At 49.8% G+C, this 20,411-nt stretch overlaps 1 protein-coding gene across 1 annotated transcript in view; it reads right to left on the reverse strand.

Annotated features, from left to right (window-relative positions):
• Positions 1 to 20,411, reverse strand: part of DOCK1 (dedicator of cytokinesis 1) — a 385,242-nt gene that overhangs the window by 325,927 nt on the left and 38,904 nt on the right. The window contains exons 2-8 of the mRNA XM_090278686.1: positions 18,361 to 18,444; positions 13,358 to 13,398; positions 11,283 to 11,338; positions 7,682 to 7,778; positions 5,223 to 5,371; positions 1,731 to 1,866; positions 697 to 854 (exon numbers count right to left, since the gene is read on the reverse strand). Coding sequence (XP_090134812.1) covers positions 697 to 854; positions 1,731 to 1,866; positions 5,223 to 5,371; positions 7,682 to 7,778; positions 11,283 to 11,338; positions 13,358 to 13,398; positions 18,361 to 18,444 — 721 coding nt within the window. The remainder of the gene's footprint in view (positions 1 to 696; positions 855 to 1,730; positions 1,867 to 5,222; positions 5,372 to 7,681; positions 7,779 to 11,282; positions 11,339 to 13,357; positions 13,399 to 18,360; positions 18,445 to 20,411) is intronic.

The raw sequence follows: 20,411 nt of genomic DNA on the forward strand, positions 1-20,411 counted from the left end.
AAGTGAGAATAAAATTCACCCATTTTTCCTGCTTCCTGTCATACACTTACTGCTTCAACTTTGAGTAATACAAGTGAAGATACAGGAGTTTTACACACACACACACACACACACGCACACACTTCACACATCATTTAAACTATCATCTTTCCATCTGGACAAAAAGAAAGTCATACTGAGGGTCAAAAGCAAGACACGAGGAAGAGACTAGCTCATCAGAAATGACAGCCAGGGTTCACCACACTTTATTCAATAAAAACTGAGAGCCCTGATGTGACAGGCACTGGTCTATAGACACTGGATTCCAGTCAGACGTCTTGAAGAAACATTACGTCAAAGGTGCAGAAGTGACACTCATGAAGAACAGAAGTTTAAAAAGGCAAGATTAAGAGAGGAGTGACATTTGGGGATCTGGATATAGAAAACCCTAGGAACACTGGAAACAAAGTGACACTTCAACCTTCAGTGGCCACATCCCTGAAACTCTCCAATCAAATGCCCCCGTACACGGGAGAGCTGACCTGAGCCCAGAGTCCAAGCTGCCTGCCATCACCCTGTCCTGACAGAGCACCGGGTCAGCTGCGTGGGGAGGTCTGGCTGGTGGACCGCCCCCACTGCAAGGCTCTCTGCAGGAGTGAGCCTCTGTGATGGCTCTGATGCCCGTGTCTCCAGCAGCAGCTCGGGAATGTCACTAACCTGATGAACTTGGACTCCATGGGGTCATAAAGAGACATGAGCACTTCAGCATCCTCTCCAATTTTGCAAACCACATTTTTGAGGTTGACAAACAAGGCCAGAGAAGGGGTGGCGGCGAACTTGGCTTGTCTGTTAATATCCACGTTCTGCTTCTGAGACTGTAGTACAAGCACAACAGGAATTGGTGTTAGCAACACTCATCACGAACCCCTGCTTTTTTCTAGCCCCTACAGGGCAGAAGCGTGTGCATCACCCGTTGGCATAACGCACGCAGCGAAGCCACCCATGCCGTCACCTCCTTGTCCCCACATCAAGGTCTCAAAGCATGTGTGCAGACAGCTGAAACTAAGACCACCCCGTGCAGCGGCCACAGCCCATCCCAGTGCGTCTGGAGTCTTTACTTCAGAGCCACGCAAAGCTCAAGGGTCCGACCCATGAATCAGGATGGTGACTACACATGGACCCGTTTGTTTAATGCTGGTCCTCCCATGAGACTCGTGAACCCTATGTGGACGCCTGTGTCTTCCTCATCATCGTGTCCTCAGTAGCCGGCACACAGCGGGTGCTCAACACTTGCTGAGAGAACAGATGACAAATCACTGCTCAATGTCTGAGTATCTGCTCCGTACAAGGTACCACGGAAGGCCACGGGAGATGAAAGAGATCAGTAAGACACGTTCCCTGCCCTCGTGGAGCTTAGGCTATGCCCCCCGCCCCATGTCAAACAGGACACTCAGAATCAAGGATCGTTCCCATGAGATGAGACCACAAAGTCAGTGACATCAAAACCCTGTCTCCTCATCCCCCACTGGGACCCCAAGGCACGAAATCCTCCCAGGGCCTCAGCAGCAGGTTCTGAGGCCAGGCCCCGCCCCCTGCATCACGGCAGGGGCGTGCATGCTGTGCGGTGCTGCCTGCTCAGGTCCTTTTTCAGGGCCAATTCCAGGCTGCACTGATGTGGTGCTAGTGCTGAGAACAGCTACAGGGAAAAATGCCCCAGGGGCCAGCGGCCGCCTACAGGCAGCGGGACCAACCTTTTCTTCCTGCAGCCTCTCCTCCACTTGTTTCGAAGCCACCTCGTGCGCTCTGAACAGACTAATCGTGCTGGTGAGTTCTGGATCCAAGATGTTCCCATCCTCATCTCTCACCACCAGGTCCAAATCGAGGATCCTAGAATGGCAAGAGTTCAGAACTTCAGGGACACACACCAAAGGCCGGGACTTCTCTAACACAACTTCAGTCCCAGCAACTGAGCGGAGGAAGACATCATAAAAAGTTGGGGTCACCCACAAATAGGGAGGGGACATCATTCTGCAAGGTCACTTTCTTTAACTGAAAACATATCCCCTTGGAATTTAAAAAAAAAAAGTATCAGAAACTTCCATGGCAATAGTGATTTCGTCTTAAAATGAGAAATTACACAAATCTATAAAGTCCAAGCAAGACAGATGTATGTTATTAATTCCTATGTGAACAGTGTGTATAATTTAAAGCATACACATTCTATACCTATTCTGGTAGATTCCACCACACGGCTTTCCTTCTACCTAGAGTCAGTTCTAATCCCTGAATTAGCCCGTCAGAAGATTTTCAATAAAGATGTTCTGTCGTATTTCAACACCAAGCATATGGAAGTTATCCACAATGACATTAAGCAACTTTCTGACCAGATGGTTAAACACAGTAGCCAACTTAAAACGTGAGCAGCACCTGGCCAACAAAGCTATCCATCTATATCTGAAAGTGTTTGCTGACAACCTTCCCTCCATTTTCCCAAATCCAACAAAAACTGTTTGGTGACTTTTACCACCATTTTTATTTAAGGAAAAACAAAGGCAATTATATAGAGAAAGGAAACCAAGCGCTGTGCCCTGGTTGTGGTGTGTTCTGCTAAGACACAAAGATCTGAATCACTGACGCCTTACACCTTGCCTTGGGGATTTTCTGCCTGCTATTAGCCCGTCTACAGAAGCAGAAAATTATCATTTTTTTTTAACCATACAACACAGGACAGCCTGTGTAAATAAAGATACACTTCAATCAGAGAATGCCTTGAGTAGGCACAAGATGAAGCAGAAAACGGACTTGACCATAAAGGCCCCATCCAGGCAAACGCATCTCCGACTTCTCTGAAGGTCGCGCACTTAATGCAGCATGTGAGTCTGAGGGCGTGCGTGGCAGGTGCGTTCTGTTCTGAAAGTTACGCAGGGCCACTGCACCGTTTGGAAGGCAATCCCAAAAGCCTCGTTTTTCCCTCTATTATCCACGAAGCACATTCACGGAGGGTGAACCAGGACCAGCAGGGCCTGTGAGCAACAGGAGAGTAAACAGGCTTTTAAGCAAATAATCAGAGGCCTCGCGCCGGCATGAAAACAGCCTCAGGAGCTGCAATGGTGGCGGGGTGCTTCAAGAGGAACAGAAACATTTTTTTTTTTTTAAAGCCTTTTAACTTCTCATTAATCGTCTCTGCAACATGTTTCCCAATTATCACTGCTTATCCCAGCCCTGAACTGAATGTGCCCCTGAGCAGTTAGTGCTGGTGGGGGTGGAAGTCAGTTTAGTGTGGGTGGAGTCAATGCTAATGAGGACAGGGGCGGGGTCCACCAAGGTGTGGGCGGGGCTACAAAGCACCTGACTTAAGACTGGCCAGAAGGTCCCGGCTGAGAAAGCTGTCCACTCAGCACCAGCATCCTGAGGAGCAGAGACCCACACCATGTGCCCACCAGCTACCTACCACCTGCCATGACTCAGGCGGAAACCTGAAGTCAGAGAAAACATCTAGAAGAGCCCAAAGCCTGGATCCTGAGCCAGAACCCTCTTGTGGCAGAACGCATGCTCTTCCCAGAATGCCACAGGCAACGTAACAGGCAAAATGGTGTGTGGATTATACACGTGCATTTTTCTAGAGATGGTCCTTGACGTTAATCAAATGACTTCTCAAATGTCTCCTAGAAACCATTTTAAACCCAGACTCGCAACACTGTGATGTTCCTTCGTATTTTTTCTGAAGAAAGAACTAGAAAGATGTGCAGACCACTGGGCTATAGAGAAATGACGGCGCGCACTTGAGTTCCTCGGGCAAAATGCTGTCTTATTAAGGATTGTGTTCCCTGTCAAAGTAGAAAACTATGTTTGGAAACACTTCCTTTCTTAACCAGATTGTTCCATGACATAACCTACTTTAGTGGTGTCCCGCAGCCAAATTAAGCAGGTGGTTTCTGAACATAAGCTCAAAACACAATACTCTAATAGAAAATAGAATCATAGCTCCAAAAGTTTGGTTTCTTTAGGCAGGAGGTCGTGAAATGGGTTTCACTGTGACAGTATCAAATATGCTCTCCCCAGAATCTCTGGATTTCTGGAAAAACAAAAGCCTTCTCCTGCAGCCTTTCTAATCCAAACACTACATGTAACTAATAATGTGGCTTTTAGACACTTTTCACACTTGAAAGTATGAATTACCAGAAAACAAAATGATGTTATAATTCTGATTTTACAGAAAGGTTCTTTGGTTTACCCAGGATTCCCCTTCAGGTGACTGACTGGGGACAAGCCTCTCCTGGTCTCTGAGTGGATGTCCTAATGTGTAAAATGAGGGGGCTGGATGAAATCTGAAGGCTCCCAATCTGCTGTCCATCACAGTCCAACTCAGTTTCCAAAATCTGAGATTTCCAGCCAGTGTCCCAGGACACAGAAATCAGAACTGTAAGAAGTGGGTCCCAGGAGTCTGTGTTTTATAAGCTCTCCAAGTGATACAGACCTGTGTCTGGGACCCCTGGGACCAGATTATTTATAAGGCTTCCTGTCACTGACCAAGCAGAGCGTCATCCAGTGGGAAAGGGCACAGACTCGTTCCAGTCCCAGACCCCGCAGAACCAGGCTGCAGCAGCTCATTACGTTCCGGATCAGACACAAAGTGCTCGCTGTGGTGAGAATGCACAGCTCCGTCGGGAAGCGAGCACACGCGAAAGGCCTTCAGGCATGGCGGGGCGGGGCCGGGGCAGAGCCGGGGACCCGGGCTGACACATACTTACCCAAAAAGAATTATCTGCGGTTTACCTGAGATTCAGATTTAGCTGGCTCTACTACTGTTTGCCAAATCTGGTATCCCTACACCAGGGACAAATTTCAAGGTAACCTTTGCTGTCCCTTACAATTCTGAGAACCTAGGACATCACAGAAATAAGCCAGGGGCTGGTTACTGCACAAAGTACCCCACGTCTAGCCTCGAGGTCAAATACCGTGCACAGAAAGCAGAAGTTCCTTGTTTGGGGGGTCATCTGGAGACGGGCAGGCTGCCCTCACCCTGGTTCTTGAAGGGAAAGACAGGTTTCTGCTATGGCTCAAAAAACTGATTTTCAGGAGGCAAGAGAAAATACCTCATCTTTTTCCAAATGCAAACCACGCCATTTGAACGTTAGAAGTCTGGTTTTATGATAAAATATGATTTTAGTCTCCTCAAAGCTTATACCGATTTTATTATATCGAATAACTTAAGCATGAAATCATCTCTCAGATAAACACACCTGTTTCCGTAATCGATTTTGGCCGTGACCTTCTTCTTCAGCTCCTTGAGCTCATCCTGAGGCAGAGTCCCAGAAAGGATCTGCGATCGCCATTCAATGAGGTCGTAGATCATGTGCCGCACGCTCTGGAACATCTCCCTGTTATCTTGCTATACGGGGGGAAGAGAGGAGCCCACTTTAACGCCTTTGGTATAGAACAGCATTGTGGCTTGTTTTTTTCCCCAAACACACTTGCTTTACATGAAAGAATGCCATTGATGTCCAATTAAAAGATGCTGTTAGCAAGGAACCGGAACACGTTCTATGGAATTTGGTTCCTATCAGAAAAGGCTAAACAGCAGTCAAGTGTGATCCTCAATATTCCACCCAGCGCTCCAGACTATGGACTGCTGCATCGAGAGCGGACGGACCAGAGCAGGTTCTGCCCTGACAGCCTCCGAGCCAGCTCACTAGAGTGACCGGCCCCAGGGGGCAACCCTGCTCTCCTTGGGAACCAGTCTGAGCCTGAAGATCTTGCTGACACGTCCCTCAGAATCTCTGCGCATGGAGAAGCTGAGCCCCAAGCCCTGAGGCCTCGCTGTCCCCTGCGCTACAGAGGACATGGCAGCAGCACCCTGACGCACCGTGGGTCATGCGTCGCACACAGAGACGCTTCTACAAGAAGCCAAATCTGAATCTACAAGCGCTGGGTGTACTGATGCCAGAAGGAAAACACAGAGAAGACGCAAAATCCATACTTCTTATCACTTCCTACCTCTTTCAAGGGGATTGATGGTACAAAGAAAAGCAACAGCTTTGCAACCGCAAGAGGACAATTCATCAAAGAGATTAGGGATTATCCAAAGGGAAAATAACCTGGGGGTTCTTCCCGTGAGAAGAAATCTAGGTGAAAACTGAGTTGGTAAAATTCTAAACATATGGTCCCCAGAAGAAAATTAAAATGTGCTCATTACAACCTGGTAAAATAATGTCTCCTCTATGTAGTGGAACCGCGTACCCCACTATTGCTAGTTTTTGACCTTCCTTCTAGGAATTTGTAAGATCCCCCCCACCTATCCATCATATGATGCCCTAACAGACTATTTTACATCCATCAACTCTTCTTTAGAGTATTACCGTCATTTTAATTTAGTAAATGAAAACTAAATAGTCAAAATTAATGATTTATAAAAAATTATTTCCCCTCTTATTAATTCTCCTTGTCCATTTTTCTAAAGCCTTATCAAAGATCTAAAACCCTTGATATCTTGCTAACTTGCCTACAACGACACAGTAGAGCAAAAATAAAATTATACCAAAAACCGTATGTAAAAATACTCTAAGCATTCCTCTTTGGCTCTGCACAAATCCGACAATGTAAGTCTGTAAAAGGCAAATATAAACGTTTAAAAAGGAGACCGAGGGATCATTCGGGACGCCCAGTTCAGGGCCATGTGGCCACAACCACATGTGCTAACATATCAACACCAGCTCCTGTTTGTTTTGCTGCCATGTTTTTTGTTGAAAAATTGCTAAGTCGAACATGAAACACCAACGACAGAATTGCTCAGATTTACACAGAACATTCATAGCTAACTTTATGCTTTTAGGTTTTTGAGAACATTTGATGAACAATTATGGCAACTGCTTATTACCGTGCCTTTATCGGAACCCACTGTATAATCAAAAGCAGCAAGCTGCCCAGGCGGCAGCTGCGGGACGGGAGGACGTTTTCTCTGTCCCCAAGAAACTGAGCGTCGGCTGGCAGGCACCGCCTGGCTTTGGCAGGGACAATATTAGCATACGAGAAGAAATCAACCATTCACACAGAAATGCGGGCTAACAAAAGGTAATCTTCTGCAAATATGAATTTCTGTGCAAGGACGTGGCCTGAAGGAAGACGAAACAGAAGAGGTCACAGTCTCAGCCTCAAAGGAGACTCCTTCCATAACCAGCAGAACTGGGGAACTGGGCCCAAGTCAAAACAGAAATGCTTCCCATCCCCCAAAGAACATGCTTAACTCTAGAAGACTGCGCAGCTTTTCTCCAATGACAAGAGGCATTACCTACCGGCAGACAATGGCCAAAATAAATAAATAGTAACCATCTTCTACCCAATCTATAAGCAAACACCTATTACAGTTTAAAAGCAAACTTTTGCTTTCAAGATCAAAATATAAACTGAGGGTAGATCAACACTGATCACCCTGTTCCCTTTTCAACACAAGGAAGGTAAGAGCTGTGACCCCGCCCCTTCCGCCACTTTATTGCTGTGAGCTTGGTTGCACCCCAACATAGAGCAAAAGCCAAAGGGTCCACGGCCCCCCTGAGGTTGAGCAGAATACCGCGTCATGTTGCTTTCTTTGCCCTTTTGAGTATCACCGGTCCCAGAGGTCTGCTTTAGAGGCTCCCAGGGAAAGAAAAGGACCCATCAGGACAGCAGAGGTCCAGAAAGACCATTCACCACCCTGTTGTCTCACCACGTAGAGCTGCCTCCAGATGGTGGACCACTCCCGCAGCGTCGTGGTGACTTCCTGAATGAGCGGGAGGTCGCCGGGGATGACCGTTTCATGTTGCCTGGGGAGGAAAGGGGGGGAAGAGCAGCTAAGTTCATGGCTTCATGAATCTTTGTGACTTGCACCCTGTAAATCCCAACCCTAGGCCCCAGAGTTAAATACCTAAGCAAATGGAGAGAAAATGCAGAACTGAGACCGTATCCACGTTACGAATGCCTACATCTCTATGAGCAACAGGCCATACTGGGACAAAGCCTGACAATGTTCGCCCGTTATCCTACATATCAGCTGTCCACCTCCGATGCCAAGCCAAGGCAAAGGAGGCCAATAACAGCCCAGTAAGTCTCCAGGACGCTGGGGCCTGGGAGGCAGACAGTCCCTCCCTAATGTGTGGGCCCGTGTATCTCACACATGCCATATATCACAGTCGACCAGTGTGGCATTAAAATGCAGGTGTGGGTGAAGACGCTCTTTGCATTCCCGTCATGCACAGACCGCATTAGGTGATAACGCGGAGGCAGTTACCCATGACGGACGCCAAGCGAGCCACTGCTTTCAGACATCTGTAGGTGCTCCCTCTGATCCCAAACCCTGATGAGCCTCCTTCTCTTTTCTCTCTACCCCAGCAGGTTAACCCTTGACTTACTCTGAACTCGTTACCTACATATGTGTGGTTTTTTATCAAACCCACCACAGTTTTCTAGCCGCGTGCTCTGGGCCCGGCAGTGTGCCGCACGGGACTCACAAGACAGGGGCCTGTGGAAGGGAGTGGGTTTGGGGCTTGTGATGTCAGCCCACCTAGAGGTCCTCAAGAGACACAGTGCCCTGGACCAACGAGACTCCAATCAGCACGTGACGTACAGAGATGGGGAAAAGCTCCCACCTCACATACCCGATCTGTGCAGGGCCCAGACCTGAGTGAGGGCAGAATCCTGACTTGCGCTGACCATTGGGGTTCAGGCCTGCAGAGACTTCCTGAGGGTGGAAGCCCCCAAAGGAAGAAACAACGGAGTCCCTGAGACAAAGCCAGTCCGTGGAGGGGCCTGGTCGCAACTCCCACAGGAGCGGCGGAAATCTGATGTCTGAGGGATGGGTACATACAAGACCATCCCACACCAAATGGCGTTTGGGAATGAACCCTGGATGGGGACATCATCGGCACCCGTTACAGATGGGGTTGTTAAAGGGGCCCTGCCCGGTCTGTGTCCAAGCTTCCCAGGAAGGATGCTGATGAAAACATGGTACGTGACTCACTGCGGGGGCCCCTACAAAGCCTCCAGGGGGCTTTCTCCCTCCTCGCGGGGTGAGCGCACCTGGGCTGTCTCCAGCCTATGGATCCTGAGTTCCACACTGAGGCCAGTGGGCTCCTCCCACCGGCTCTTCGAGGCTCAGACCGCTTCTTACCCCACAGAGGGGCCTCCCTGGGAGCCCCACATCCCAGGCTCACGCTGCATCCTTCCCACCTGCTCCCTTTGGACAGGTCTGATCTGCCCCTGGAACCAATGGGCCAGCTGGCTCGATCGTATTTAATACGCTTCTGTAACCACCATGTCACCTGAGGGCCAGCGACACGCAAACCCAGGAACGCCCGCCGCAGAGGGCTACAGAGGGCCTCAGATAAGACAGAGGGGAAGCGCGTCAGGCGGGGCGCCGGGAAGACCGCAGGGGACGCTGTGCTCAGCCCGCGATGGTGACTCATGTAGGTACTTGGCTTTGCCTGATGGAGTTAGACCCCAGGGGACAGTCAGGGCTGCAGACCCTGATCCAGCCACAGAGAGGGCACAGCTGACGTTTCAAGAAAACAGAGGCCACCTCAAAGGCAGGGGCAACAAAGAAGGAGGCCAGGGAGGGCACACTGAGAGTGGTGGGCGTAGGGACAGCGCAGGGCAGCAATAGACGCGGGGAAGGAAAGCGTCCCAGGAGCAGGGAGCTATACATGAAGGGCACCCAACGTGCCAATGCTGCAGGAAAGCTCTGGAAAAGGAGGGCTGAGAAGACACCTCAAGTCTGGAAACTTGGGCACACTGCTGATCATGCCAGTATGGGGGAGGGGACAGTGGGTGCCACCTTGTTTATGGGGAGAGGTACAGAATGGGTGGCAACAGCCACCTAGTAATGACTGGGGATGCCTGAGAGCAAAGGAAGGCCAGTGTACGGAGCAGAGAGGAACTACGCGAGAGACACAGGATGCTGACCCTGACCTTGGAGGACAAGCAGGCGAGGGGGCCTGCACTGGAAAGGAGGAAGGACTGGGAGCAGAAAGGGAAGGCAGATGGAGGAAAGGAGGAGGACAGAGATGGCCTGCGCTGCCTGAAGGCAGGAGGCTCTGGGCCGGGAGGAAGGAGATGCAGGCGGGTCTGGGTGGGAGAGAAGCCGCGGGAGGCAGGGCCAGGAAGACAGCGCCAGGGAGCTCGGCCCACGCATCAGTGAGGGAGCGGCTTCCAAGCTCTTCATTCCCCCCGGCTGCATTCACTGCTTGCACTGGGGCATCTGACGCCGGACCAGAAACGGGAACAAAGTGTCTCTGTCTCTCTGGGCCTGTCCCTCTGTCTGGCAGGGAGTGGATCTCTGTACTGAGAATTAAAATGGTCTCTTGTTCACACTACTATGATGCATCGTGATTCTATTTTCCACATATTCCTTTGTAGTCATCAACGTGCTTTTCAAACAAATTAATCACCTACAGTCAGCCCCTCCACTGATGCTCGCAGAGAGCCATGTCAATACACTGAATGCGCCCTTTATTCAATCACTTCCAAGACAGGGCAAGGTCTCAAAACTGTCCTTGTTGTCTTCCCGGTGCAGTTCTGCACATTCCGGTTCACCCAGCCACATACGCCGCTCAGTTACTTTCTCCATCTGAGGGAGGCACGTGGGACCCCAGAACCGAGCGGGTCCCTGCTACTCCTCCAAGTGCGGTGCTCAGCAGGGCAATTCTGTGCTCAGCCAACGAGGGGCATTATGCAGCAATCACACGATTAGTGATTCTCCGACTGACACATTTAACTGAGTGCTACGCTGTGGCTGCAGCAAACAAGGGACGCGTTTTCACGTTCCTTCCCCGCCATTCACACCTGGCTCTTCACTGCCACTCCTGCCTAATGGGTTCCTGCTCTGCAAACGTCCCTTCGATGACCTCATACATCACTTCTAGGGCCTCTAAGAAACAAACCTCGCAAGCGGACAAAATGTAAATGTTGCATGTCCCAACGTAACACCTGCTGTTCACCCTCAGCTCCCGCCAAGTCTTCCAGAATCGGGTTCCGAGCTGGGGGCCACGCAGCCTCTGCCTCGTGGGGCAGCTCCGTGACCAAGCACAAGGCACTACACTGCTCTGCAAAACTGATGTCAGGTTCAAGGACAAGGGTGGCAGTTGAGCCAACGTGAGATCCCTCAAAGGCTCAAAGCCATGCCGCACACACCCTAAGTCCCCTCTTCTCACCCCAAACTCCAGTGACGCGCTGACCAGTCACACCCACCCTTCAACCCCCAATGGTATCTGACCCTTGGGAGGGCAACTGGGCCAGGTACTGCCTTCTTCACTCAACATCCAGACCAGACTCACCCTTTTCCTTCAACGATGGCTTCTTTCAGATGAATATATGAAGCAGGAAATATACCCTTCAGGGAGGAAACAAAAAAACAGTGTTTATTATCAATGTGAATATTGACTGCCAATCAAACAACTGTCCTACAAAAGGTGGGGGGCGGGGGGACTCGATCTGTGTCAATTCAGATACAGGACAAAGTCTCACACACAACAGGGCAAAGAAAACAAGGATAAAAGATGGCAGCTCTGTCCCCTTGTGTTCCAGAGTCTGCCGGTGTCTTCGGAAAGAAGAGAAGCAATTCGTTTGCAAAGAAAAATGTTCCAGAGGATTTGCCGGTGCCTTCTCCAGAGGCCGCACCTCTCTTACACGATTGATTACCATGTACTCACTGCCACTACCTGACCCCAGAGACTTTTGCAACAGCCTCCAACAGAGGGGCCATCTGATAAAACACAGAAATTGGGGAATCTCGCCCAATCTGCACGACTCCTGGGGAGCACCCCAGTTTGCAGACAGAGCAGCACTCATACGCCTGACCGAATGGAGCCGCAGACAGCTCCTCAAGAATGGCCAGGAGCCTTACTGGGCGTGCTAGTCCCGCCTCCTGAGCAAGACCAAGACCTCCCTTCCTGGAGGGAGGCAAAATGGAGCCCCTGAAAGGCCAGGGCAGGGGCTGGGCAGCACCTCGCCAGCCAGTACAGCTTCCTGCGTGAGATTTAGGTTGTGCAGCCAAGATCCACTCAGTAGCACCAGTGGCTTTGGCACACCTATTGTGGAACAGGGGCTTCTGACTACGTTCCCCCGGCATCTGGCCCCAAAGGACTGACACAGGCCACCCAGGAAACCAAGGCCACTGGTTATGCTGGGGAAGGACTCAGGCATCACAGTTCCCGATCTGCCTGTCTATGGGAAAGTGGCCAGATTGCACATGAAAAAGAATTAGCACAGAGAGGGAAGGAGTGAGGCAGGAGGACAGAGGCTAAGCAACAAAGATGAATTTCCATGGTGGTCCATGATCCTAAAGTCTTTATTAATAAAGCTCCCAGGTCAAACCTGGGGCTGCTTCTACAGAAAGGCACTCTTTGTTATAAAAGGGGTCATCAACTGAACCCCTGCTTTCCTGGAAGAACTCTATTCCACCATCCAGCTGGTTTGAACCTGATGTTGACCAAACCTCACAGGTGCAGGTAATTGGATATAGAAACCGTGGCCCAGTCTGAGGCTGACAGGTGGGTGGGGAGCCCTTGCATGAGCCACGGACTTCCGAAGCCTCCGTTACAGGCTCAGGACCACAGGAGAGCCCAGCCCAACCAGGACGTAATGAGAGGCACAGTTCAGAAACACTAGTAAGATGAACCATCTGTCAGGCATAATGAGAGAGTCAACACACATAAGTTAGCGTGGACGCCTAACCACAGCTTAGAAGGGACATTACTTCCAAATCCTAAAATGAAACAGAAGAGCCATCATGAGGTTGGTGGCGCTAAGAATGGAAATGCCACAGAAGAACTGCATCCGGGAGTGTCCGCCACAATGACCGAGGTGTAATTACGTATCACCGCATGCCAAGGGCCCTGGAGAGCAGCAGCTCTTGCTTCTGCAAGCCAGCGTATGTGGTACAGAAATAGTTGTGAGCAGGAGGGAAAGGAGCATGCGTAAGCTTCATAAATCTGTTCATTTATCATCAAGGATAGTATGGAACTGGAAACCATGGCTGGTTTTCTGGTTTTGGTCTTTGTTTTCTGCAGTCATTAGACCCACATCGGTCATCTGCACATCCCGTACTTAAATAGGGTGCAGAATTCTACCAGGCAAAGGAGAGGGTTCCGCTTCCCACGAGGACAGGTTGAGAGTGTATCACAGCCCAGCAGCTCACGCACGAACACGCAGCTGCAAGCTCTCCGTCCACATATTGTGCAGAAGAAAGCAATTCAGGGCAGCCCGCACTCCAGCCCACGCACGGTTGAAATTCAGAGAAAGAGATACATAAGGGAAGCGCGTAGGCACAAATGAGAGAGAATCGATTTCCTCTCACAGGGTGATTTATGAAGAGACACGCGCTGGATTTAATAATAAAAAAAAGACTCACCTTCTTAGACTTCTTCCTTAAGGTGTAACCTCTGTACCACCCTGAACAAACACAAAAGGAGGCGGTTAGTACCAGGGGACATCAGAGGGTCCTAACCGTCCCTGCGTGTGCTGGAGAGCTTGTCACTTTAAAGGCCCTGGGAAGTCACCCTGCCACAAGGACTCCCGACTCCTGATGCTCCAAGACGTACTATGGGGGTCTTGCAGAGAGAGATCACTCACAACTGTACTGGAGACCTGGCTCGTGATCTAAACAGACAGACACGGGCTCCTCCACCTCCAGCTGCCACATAAGCCTTGAAGGTGTCCCTTTCCAGTTAAGAAGCACCAGTCCGGGAGGAGCCATGTCCTTGTGCCCACTTATCCCTGAGCTGGCTCCCGAGGCCCCATTCTCCTGGCCAGCCAGATCCGACCACACCCTGGGCACCTCCCCTCTGACTGAGGGCAGAACTGTCCCTGCCAACTGCCAAGGCCTCATGGCCAGTCACAGCCTCCAGCAACGCCACCACAGCATGATGTCTGAGGACATTGCCTTGCCCCAAACGCTCTGAAGTCACTTCAGGACGCCTCCCGTGGAGACTTGCACCCGAATCTCAGTCACATTCCAGCGCTCCCACAGGCGCAAAAGGGCCGCAGCCAGAGAATCACCACAACCCCGTGCTAAGTACCAGCTGGGTCAACTCCCACGGGGCAGCCAGAGGCTGGGTGTTCCCGGGGCCTCCAAAAGCCAACCCTAGAAACTGGGGTGTCTGCACCAGCTCAGAAATGGAGCAGGGGCGAATACTGCCCAAGGGCAGGACCCCTCTTAAGAGGTGATGGTTTTCACAGCCAGAGGCAGGGAAACCGCCAAGTGAGGGAGCTCCCATGGATGAGGTCCTCAGGGATGGAAAGCAGATGCTTCTGAGTGCTCAGAGCAGGACGTGCAAACTCCCAGGCCCCTTGTAGAGGACTGGCGGAGACCTCGGGGTGACCCACTGAACCCGCTTCCTTGTCTTGACAAGGGAACCAAACGGATCGATTGGGGGCACCATAGGCAGAGCTGTCTAGGCTTCAGAGGCACAGCTGGGGGGTTATCTCCTGAGGGCTGTTCCTGTCTGGAATCGGTGCCACCGAGGATGCTGTTTGCAGATAGTGACAAGGAGAAGTGGGGGGTTAGGACGCTCCATGATTCAAAGCTACATTTACTCAAAGTAAAGGACGCTCTCCTCTCCTGCCACTGCGGTGCCTTTTCTGCATTGTCAGTATTGACATGTCCTTTCTTTTCTGAGCCTGACAAGGGGTCAGCATCCTAGACTATAGGAGGAAATACTGTAAAGTGACAAGAAACAGAGAGAAACCAAGTAAAAGTAAGCAAAGTTTAGGAACAGTGCATAGAAGAGGAAACCTGAAAGACTTGCACACACGTGTATGAAGAGAGGCTCAAACTTAATAATGCGCCCTGGCCGGGTGGCTCAGGCAATTGGAGCATCACCTCGTGCACCAAAAGGTTGCAGGTTCAATCCCTGGTGGGGCAGCTACAAGAGGCAACCGGTCCATGTTTCTCTCTCACGCTGATGTTTCTCTCTCTCTCCCTCCCTGTCTCCGCCCCCCTCTCTCTCCCTTCTTCTCTCTCTAAAATCAATAAAACATATTCTCAGGTGAGGATGAAAGCAATTAAAGAATAAGGAAATAAAATAAAACAATGATGGGAGCCGTAGAGACTGACACAGTGGGCTACGCGTCAGCCCTGGGCACCGTGGGTGGCAGTGCAGACTGCGGCCCTCAGTGTGGGAGCAGCCACTGCTGCTTCTCCAGTTCACATCTTGATACCCCGTGAGCATCAGCCCCCCTCCTGGGAATGCACCGCGAAGACGTGGGCATCCCATCCGCACACGGTGGGCTGGACACGGGGCGCCCACGGCTGTGTGAGCCGGCGGGGCCGGGGGGCAGTCAGTGCCCACGAAGCGGTGAGCGCTGCGGGCTGACTCTCGGGGGACAGCAGGGTTCTGAGAACAGCACCGAGGACCAAGTCCAGACAGAGGGAGAGCTCCAACCACATTTATATCCATGGAACACAGATGCACACCAACCAGGAAAAGACCACGAGCAAACAAAAAACCCACTTCAAACCCAGCAGCGGGGTTTTCTGTGGGGAGGGGGAGAAAGCAGGGCCCTCTGGGGTGTCTTTTACTTATGCTAGCAGATGGCAGTTTCTCTTTTAATGGCCCTCACAAGCCGAAGGAAAAACCCATGGCTTTCTGCACGCATTATCCCTTCGGCCAACTGAGCCCCACTCACGCGCCGCACACCGCCCCGGACGGAGCAAATCTACGGGCCAATCAGATCCACATACTGCCCTCCCAGGGCCCACAAACCGAAGCTTCCCTGAGACAGCAGGCAGCAAACCACAGACCTCGCTGCAGGACAGAGATTGTGGCTTAATCAAAACAATAATTTCCTAACCTCTGAGCAGTACCTGTGAGCTCTCAGATACAGCCCTCGGCCCCTGGGGGTCCTTAGGGAAACCAGCAGGCCGCAGGGCGGGCGCGCCTGGGGCCCCGTGAGTGTCACTTCATAAACATCTGTGAACCTGGGGCGCCTGGCCGTGGACCCTGCGGAAGGCAGGGGCAAGACCCCTAAGGCCCCCCAGCTCCGACCGCCGGCACAGTGACCTGTAAACATCTTCGGCTTGTTCTATGCTCCAAGCCTACAGGAGCCTCGGACAGAGAAATTAACCATCCCTTGAGGGCAAATTTGTTTTCTGAAACTTAATACGAAAAGTGAACCTCTAGAAATTTCATATCCTCTGGAGCCATCTCAGTCATATCTTGAGAACGATCACATAGAAAAACAAAATCAAACTTGACAAACAGAAATAAATTTTCACAGAGGAAAAGTGGGAGGGGGAGGAGAAAAGAAGAAAATGCCAAACTCTAATACCATACATGAAATTTACTTTTTTCTTTTTTAAAAATTTTTAAATTTTATTTTTTATGGACTATGCTATCACAGTTGTCCTAATTTTTCCCCCGTGGCCCCCTCCACCCAGCACCCCTCCCTCCCTCCAGCAATTCCCCCCACCTTTGTTCATGTCTATTTATCCATGAAATGTAAATAGAACAAGCAGAAAGAGCGGAAGAACAATCATTCCCTTTATATTTGATGCTAATAAAACCACCGAGTCTCCCACGGTCCAAACTATTCCCCCAGACGCATTTCTCTGACCCGTTTCTGATTCAAACCAAAAGACAGTTTCCAAATAAGGGGATTTCATTTTTCATTAAAGTCTTTACCAAGCGTGGAGTATTTTAAACAAAACTTGGAAGACTAGCGAGCCCACTGCATCAGTGCTCACTGAAGGGTCCCATCTCAGGATGCCGGTCAAGAAGTCCGATGCCTGCTCTCTGGGATTTCTCTTGTTAAGTTCAAGGTGTGACAGGGATCACTGCCCGCCCAAGGGTCCCGCCGCTTTAACAAGGACAGTCTGAGGACGTGGAGGACAAGAAATCGCAGTCCCTACGTGCCCAGGCAGCACAGGAAATGTTATCTGTTTAGCAACGAAGTCACTGCCCAGTGTTCACTAACCAGGATTCCGGCTTCGGCTGACCCGGGGGCAGGAATAGAAAAGATCTAAGAGCCTTTTTCCCTCCAGATCAGAAGGGCCTGAGATGAGAGGTCTGACCCTTCAACCCTCCGTAATCCCCCTCTGCTTCCTCTCAGCCATTGGCAGCACAAAGTGAGAGCAGGCAAGGCCACCCCAAAGGCCGCCGTAAGACTGAAGACAAGCGTAGGGCATTTGTCACCTCCTCCTTCACTCCAGGATGGGCTCTGTCCCTGCAGCAGTGACGGCCGCTTCCAGGAAGATGTTGCTGAAGCCTGTTTTGTTTATTCCAATAGGACTTTTGCAGGCTAAGGGGTGCAATTGGAATGGAATCCCCAGTCAGCATGGGTCACGTGCGGACGTGGGTATGTGACCGGGTCTGTCACAGGAGTCTCTGAGGGCACCGGGGCCAGCCGGAGCCTGCCTGGAGCATGAAAGCCCAGCACGGCTTCCCCCGCATGCAAAGCGGATTTCAAAGACGGAGTCTGAGGGTCAGTCAGCGCGGTGACTGCAAGGGGGGCCTGTCATCCCTCTCCGCCGCCCTCCCGCTTGGAAGGGTTGGGCTAAACCCAATCGCAAAGCACTTTGGTGGTTGTGTTATTGAGTTTGATTGCGTCTTTTTATTCCTGGGCTATATAGGCGTCACCCTTCCGGCAGCACACAAAGCCACCAAGGCGAAAACTCAATCTTACAAACAGGAAGAGCGTACAAACCCAGCCTGTCACGGCGTCTCTTTTGCGTGGCAACAACCAGAGAGCAGCGTGAAAGGTGGCCCGTCCGCAGGGTCTGCAAGACACTCAGTGTGAAAAACAACTGGCTGAAAACCCAACGACATGGGACACCCCTGTCAGCAACCGCATGGCACCAGACAACCGTAACAGCTGCTTCCTGGACCAAGTCCCACACAGCTGGGACCACGTCTGCTCACGCCCGAGAAGATGCGGTCACAGACTTCAACAAGAAAAGGGAATAAGAAATGGCCGCCCTGGTTCCTCTGAGGACGTTATCAACCCATCTAAGCAAGAGCATAAAAAGTCTCCCCATTCCTATGAAAACAACGACTTCCACTAAACTATCTTAAATGTACTTTTTAAATCTTTTTTCAAGTGGTCGGTGATGAACAGTCAGGATTTACATACATTTCCCAAACAGGAACAGCTTTCTCAACAGAAAGTTCTAGAGGTTAAGAAAATGCGTTTTGAGTCGGAAGCTCATCTTAATAAAGCCTTCGTTATACAGTGCACGGCCTCACTGCCGTCCCCCCACGGAAGGGCCACCATCAAGCAGGGAAATCGATCCCGTGAGAAGTGCACACATGTACACACAGGCTTTCTTAGCCAGGTGACGCTTTGCCAACTGGGCACTAAAAACATGTGCTAACTGCCCGAAACAGCGAGAGAAAGGATGCCAAAATGTACACGTACCTTCGTATGTTTCCAAGATGTGCACCGTGTCCCCTATTTGTAAAGACAGTTCATCCGCTCCCCGGGCATCGTAGTTGTAAAACGCTGCGCGGAAGAGAGAGGTGAGGTGTTAGTGGGGGCGGGACGGCCAACGCGCTTTGTTTCTGCTCATTTTCAATATGGGAATACATTCAGTCTTTGCCCAGATCGTTTTCTCTGACACTCACAAAAGTAGCCGTTTCTTTCAAGAGAAGAATATAAAGCATCACCGCTTACGCAGAAGAAATTCATAACGAGTCATGACCAGACAATCGTGATTTGTTTTCATTGTGGTAAAATATATATGATGTGAAATTCGCCTTTTTAACCATCTTTAAGTGTACAATTTAGTGGCATTAATTATATTCAAATGGTGTGCTACCATCAATTTCCAAAACTTTTTCATCGCTCCAAACAGAAACCCCACACCCGTTAAGCAATTGCACCCCATTGCCACCCCCCAACCAGCCCCTGATAACCCAAACCGACTTCCTGTCTCTGTGGCTTTGACCACTCCAGCTACCTCATATATATGGAATCATACAATATTGTCATTTTGTGTCTGGCTTCTTTCACTTAGCATACCGTTTTCAAGGTTCATACACACTGTACCTGGTATCAGGACTTTATTCTTTTTATGGCCAAATAATATTTATCATACGAAGAAAACTGAGGATACTGTTAACAGCATTTTAATTATCACTTCATCTACTACCTTACATTTCCATTAATAGGTTTTTTTTCATTAGGTGTCTTCTTCCTAACTCTGAATCAATTTATACATGAACTGAAAACTTTTAGACAAACTGGTTTTTAAAAAATAAAAAAAAAAACCCACAGAATGAGAGAAATTAAAAAACTCAACACCAAAAAAACAAACAAACAATTCAATTAAAAAATGGGCAAAGGACCTGAATATACAATTCTCCAAAGTGGACACACAGAAGGCCAATAGACATATAAAAAGATGCTCAACATCACTAATCATCAGAAAGATGCAAATTAAAATCACAATGAGATATCATCTCACACCTGTCAGAATGGCCATCATCAATAAATCCACAAACAACAACTATTGGTGAGGATGTGGAGAAAGGGGACCCTGGTGCACTGCTGGTGGGAATGCAGACTGGGGCAGCCACTGTGGGGAGCAGTATGGAGATACCTCCAAAAATTAGACATGGAACTGCCTTCTGACCCAGTGATCCTACTTCTGGGAATATATCCTAAGAAACCCAAAACCCTAATTCAAAAGAACATAAGCACCCCTATATTCATTGCACCGTTATTTACCATCGCCAGGAATAGAAGCAGCCCACGTGTTCATCAGTAGATGAGTGGATAAACCCACTGTGGGACAGTTGCACAGTGGAATTCTACTCGGCCATAAAAAAGAAAACCTTACCCTTTGCGACAGCATGGAGGGACCTAGAGAACACTATGCTACGGGAAATAAGCCCGTCAGAGAAAGAGAAATGCCATAGGATTTCACTTGTATGTGGGATCTAATGAACAAACTGAACTAACAAGCAAAACAGAGACAAGATCCACAGAAAGCAGGCTGACAGGTGGGCGGGGGGCAGGGAGGGCAGGGGAGGGGGTGGAGGGATCAAGGAAAAAGGATTCATGGACAACGGGGTGGTGATTGCCGGGGGAGAAGTAATAGGAATATAAATGGTAATGGGAAAAAAATACAAAATAAATAAACATTTTTAAAAACCACATAACCAATGTTGACATTAAGCCAAAAAGCTATGCTACAATCAAATAGGCAAAAGTATGTGCAGCGTTAAGAAGAAATCCTTGAAACTGGCAGTCCTCGACAAAGCTCTGAAATCCCAAATCCTTATCCTGACATAAATCCACTTCCACTCATCCAAGAGGGGCACCACACGAAGTTAACACCATTAAATTCAGACCAGACTGTGCTCAAACATTATGGGATAAAAAAACTGTCACTGCGGGGGTGGGGGTGATGTTAGAAAGTGTCTGAGACTCAAAAATTATTCAATTAGCCCACTATCAATTAAAAA

This window comes from Furipterus horrens, unplaced genomic scaffold (assembly GCF_987537825.1).
Source record: "Furipterus horrens unplaced genomic scaffold, mFurHor1.1.pri manual_scaffold_5, whole genome shotgun sequence".
In the NCBI taxonomy this organism is placed as follows: Eukaryota; Metazoa; Chordata; class Mammalia; order Chiroptera; family Furipteridae; genus Furipterus; species Furipterus horrens.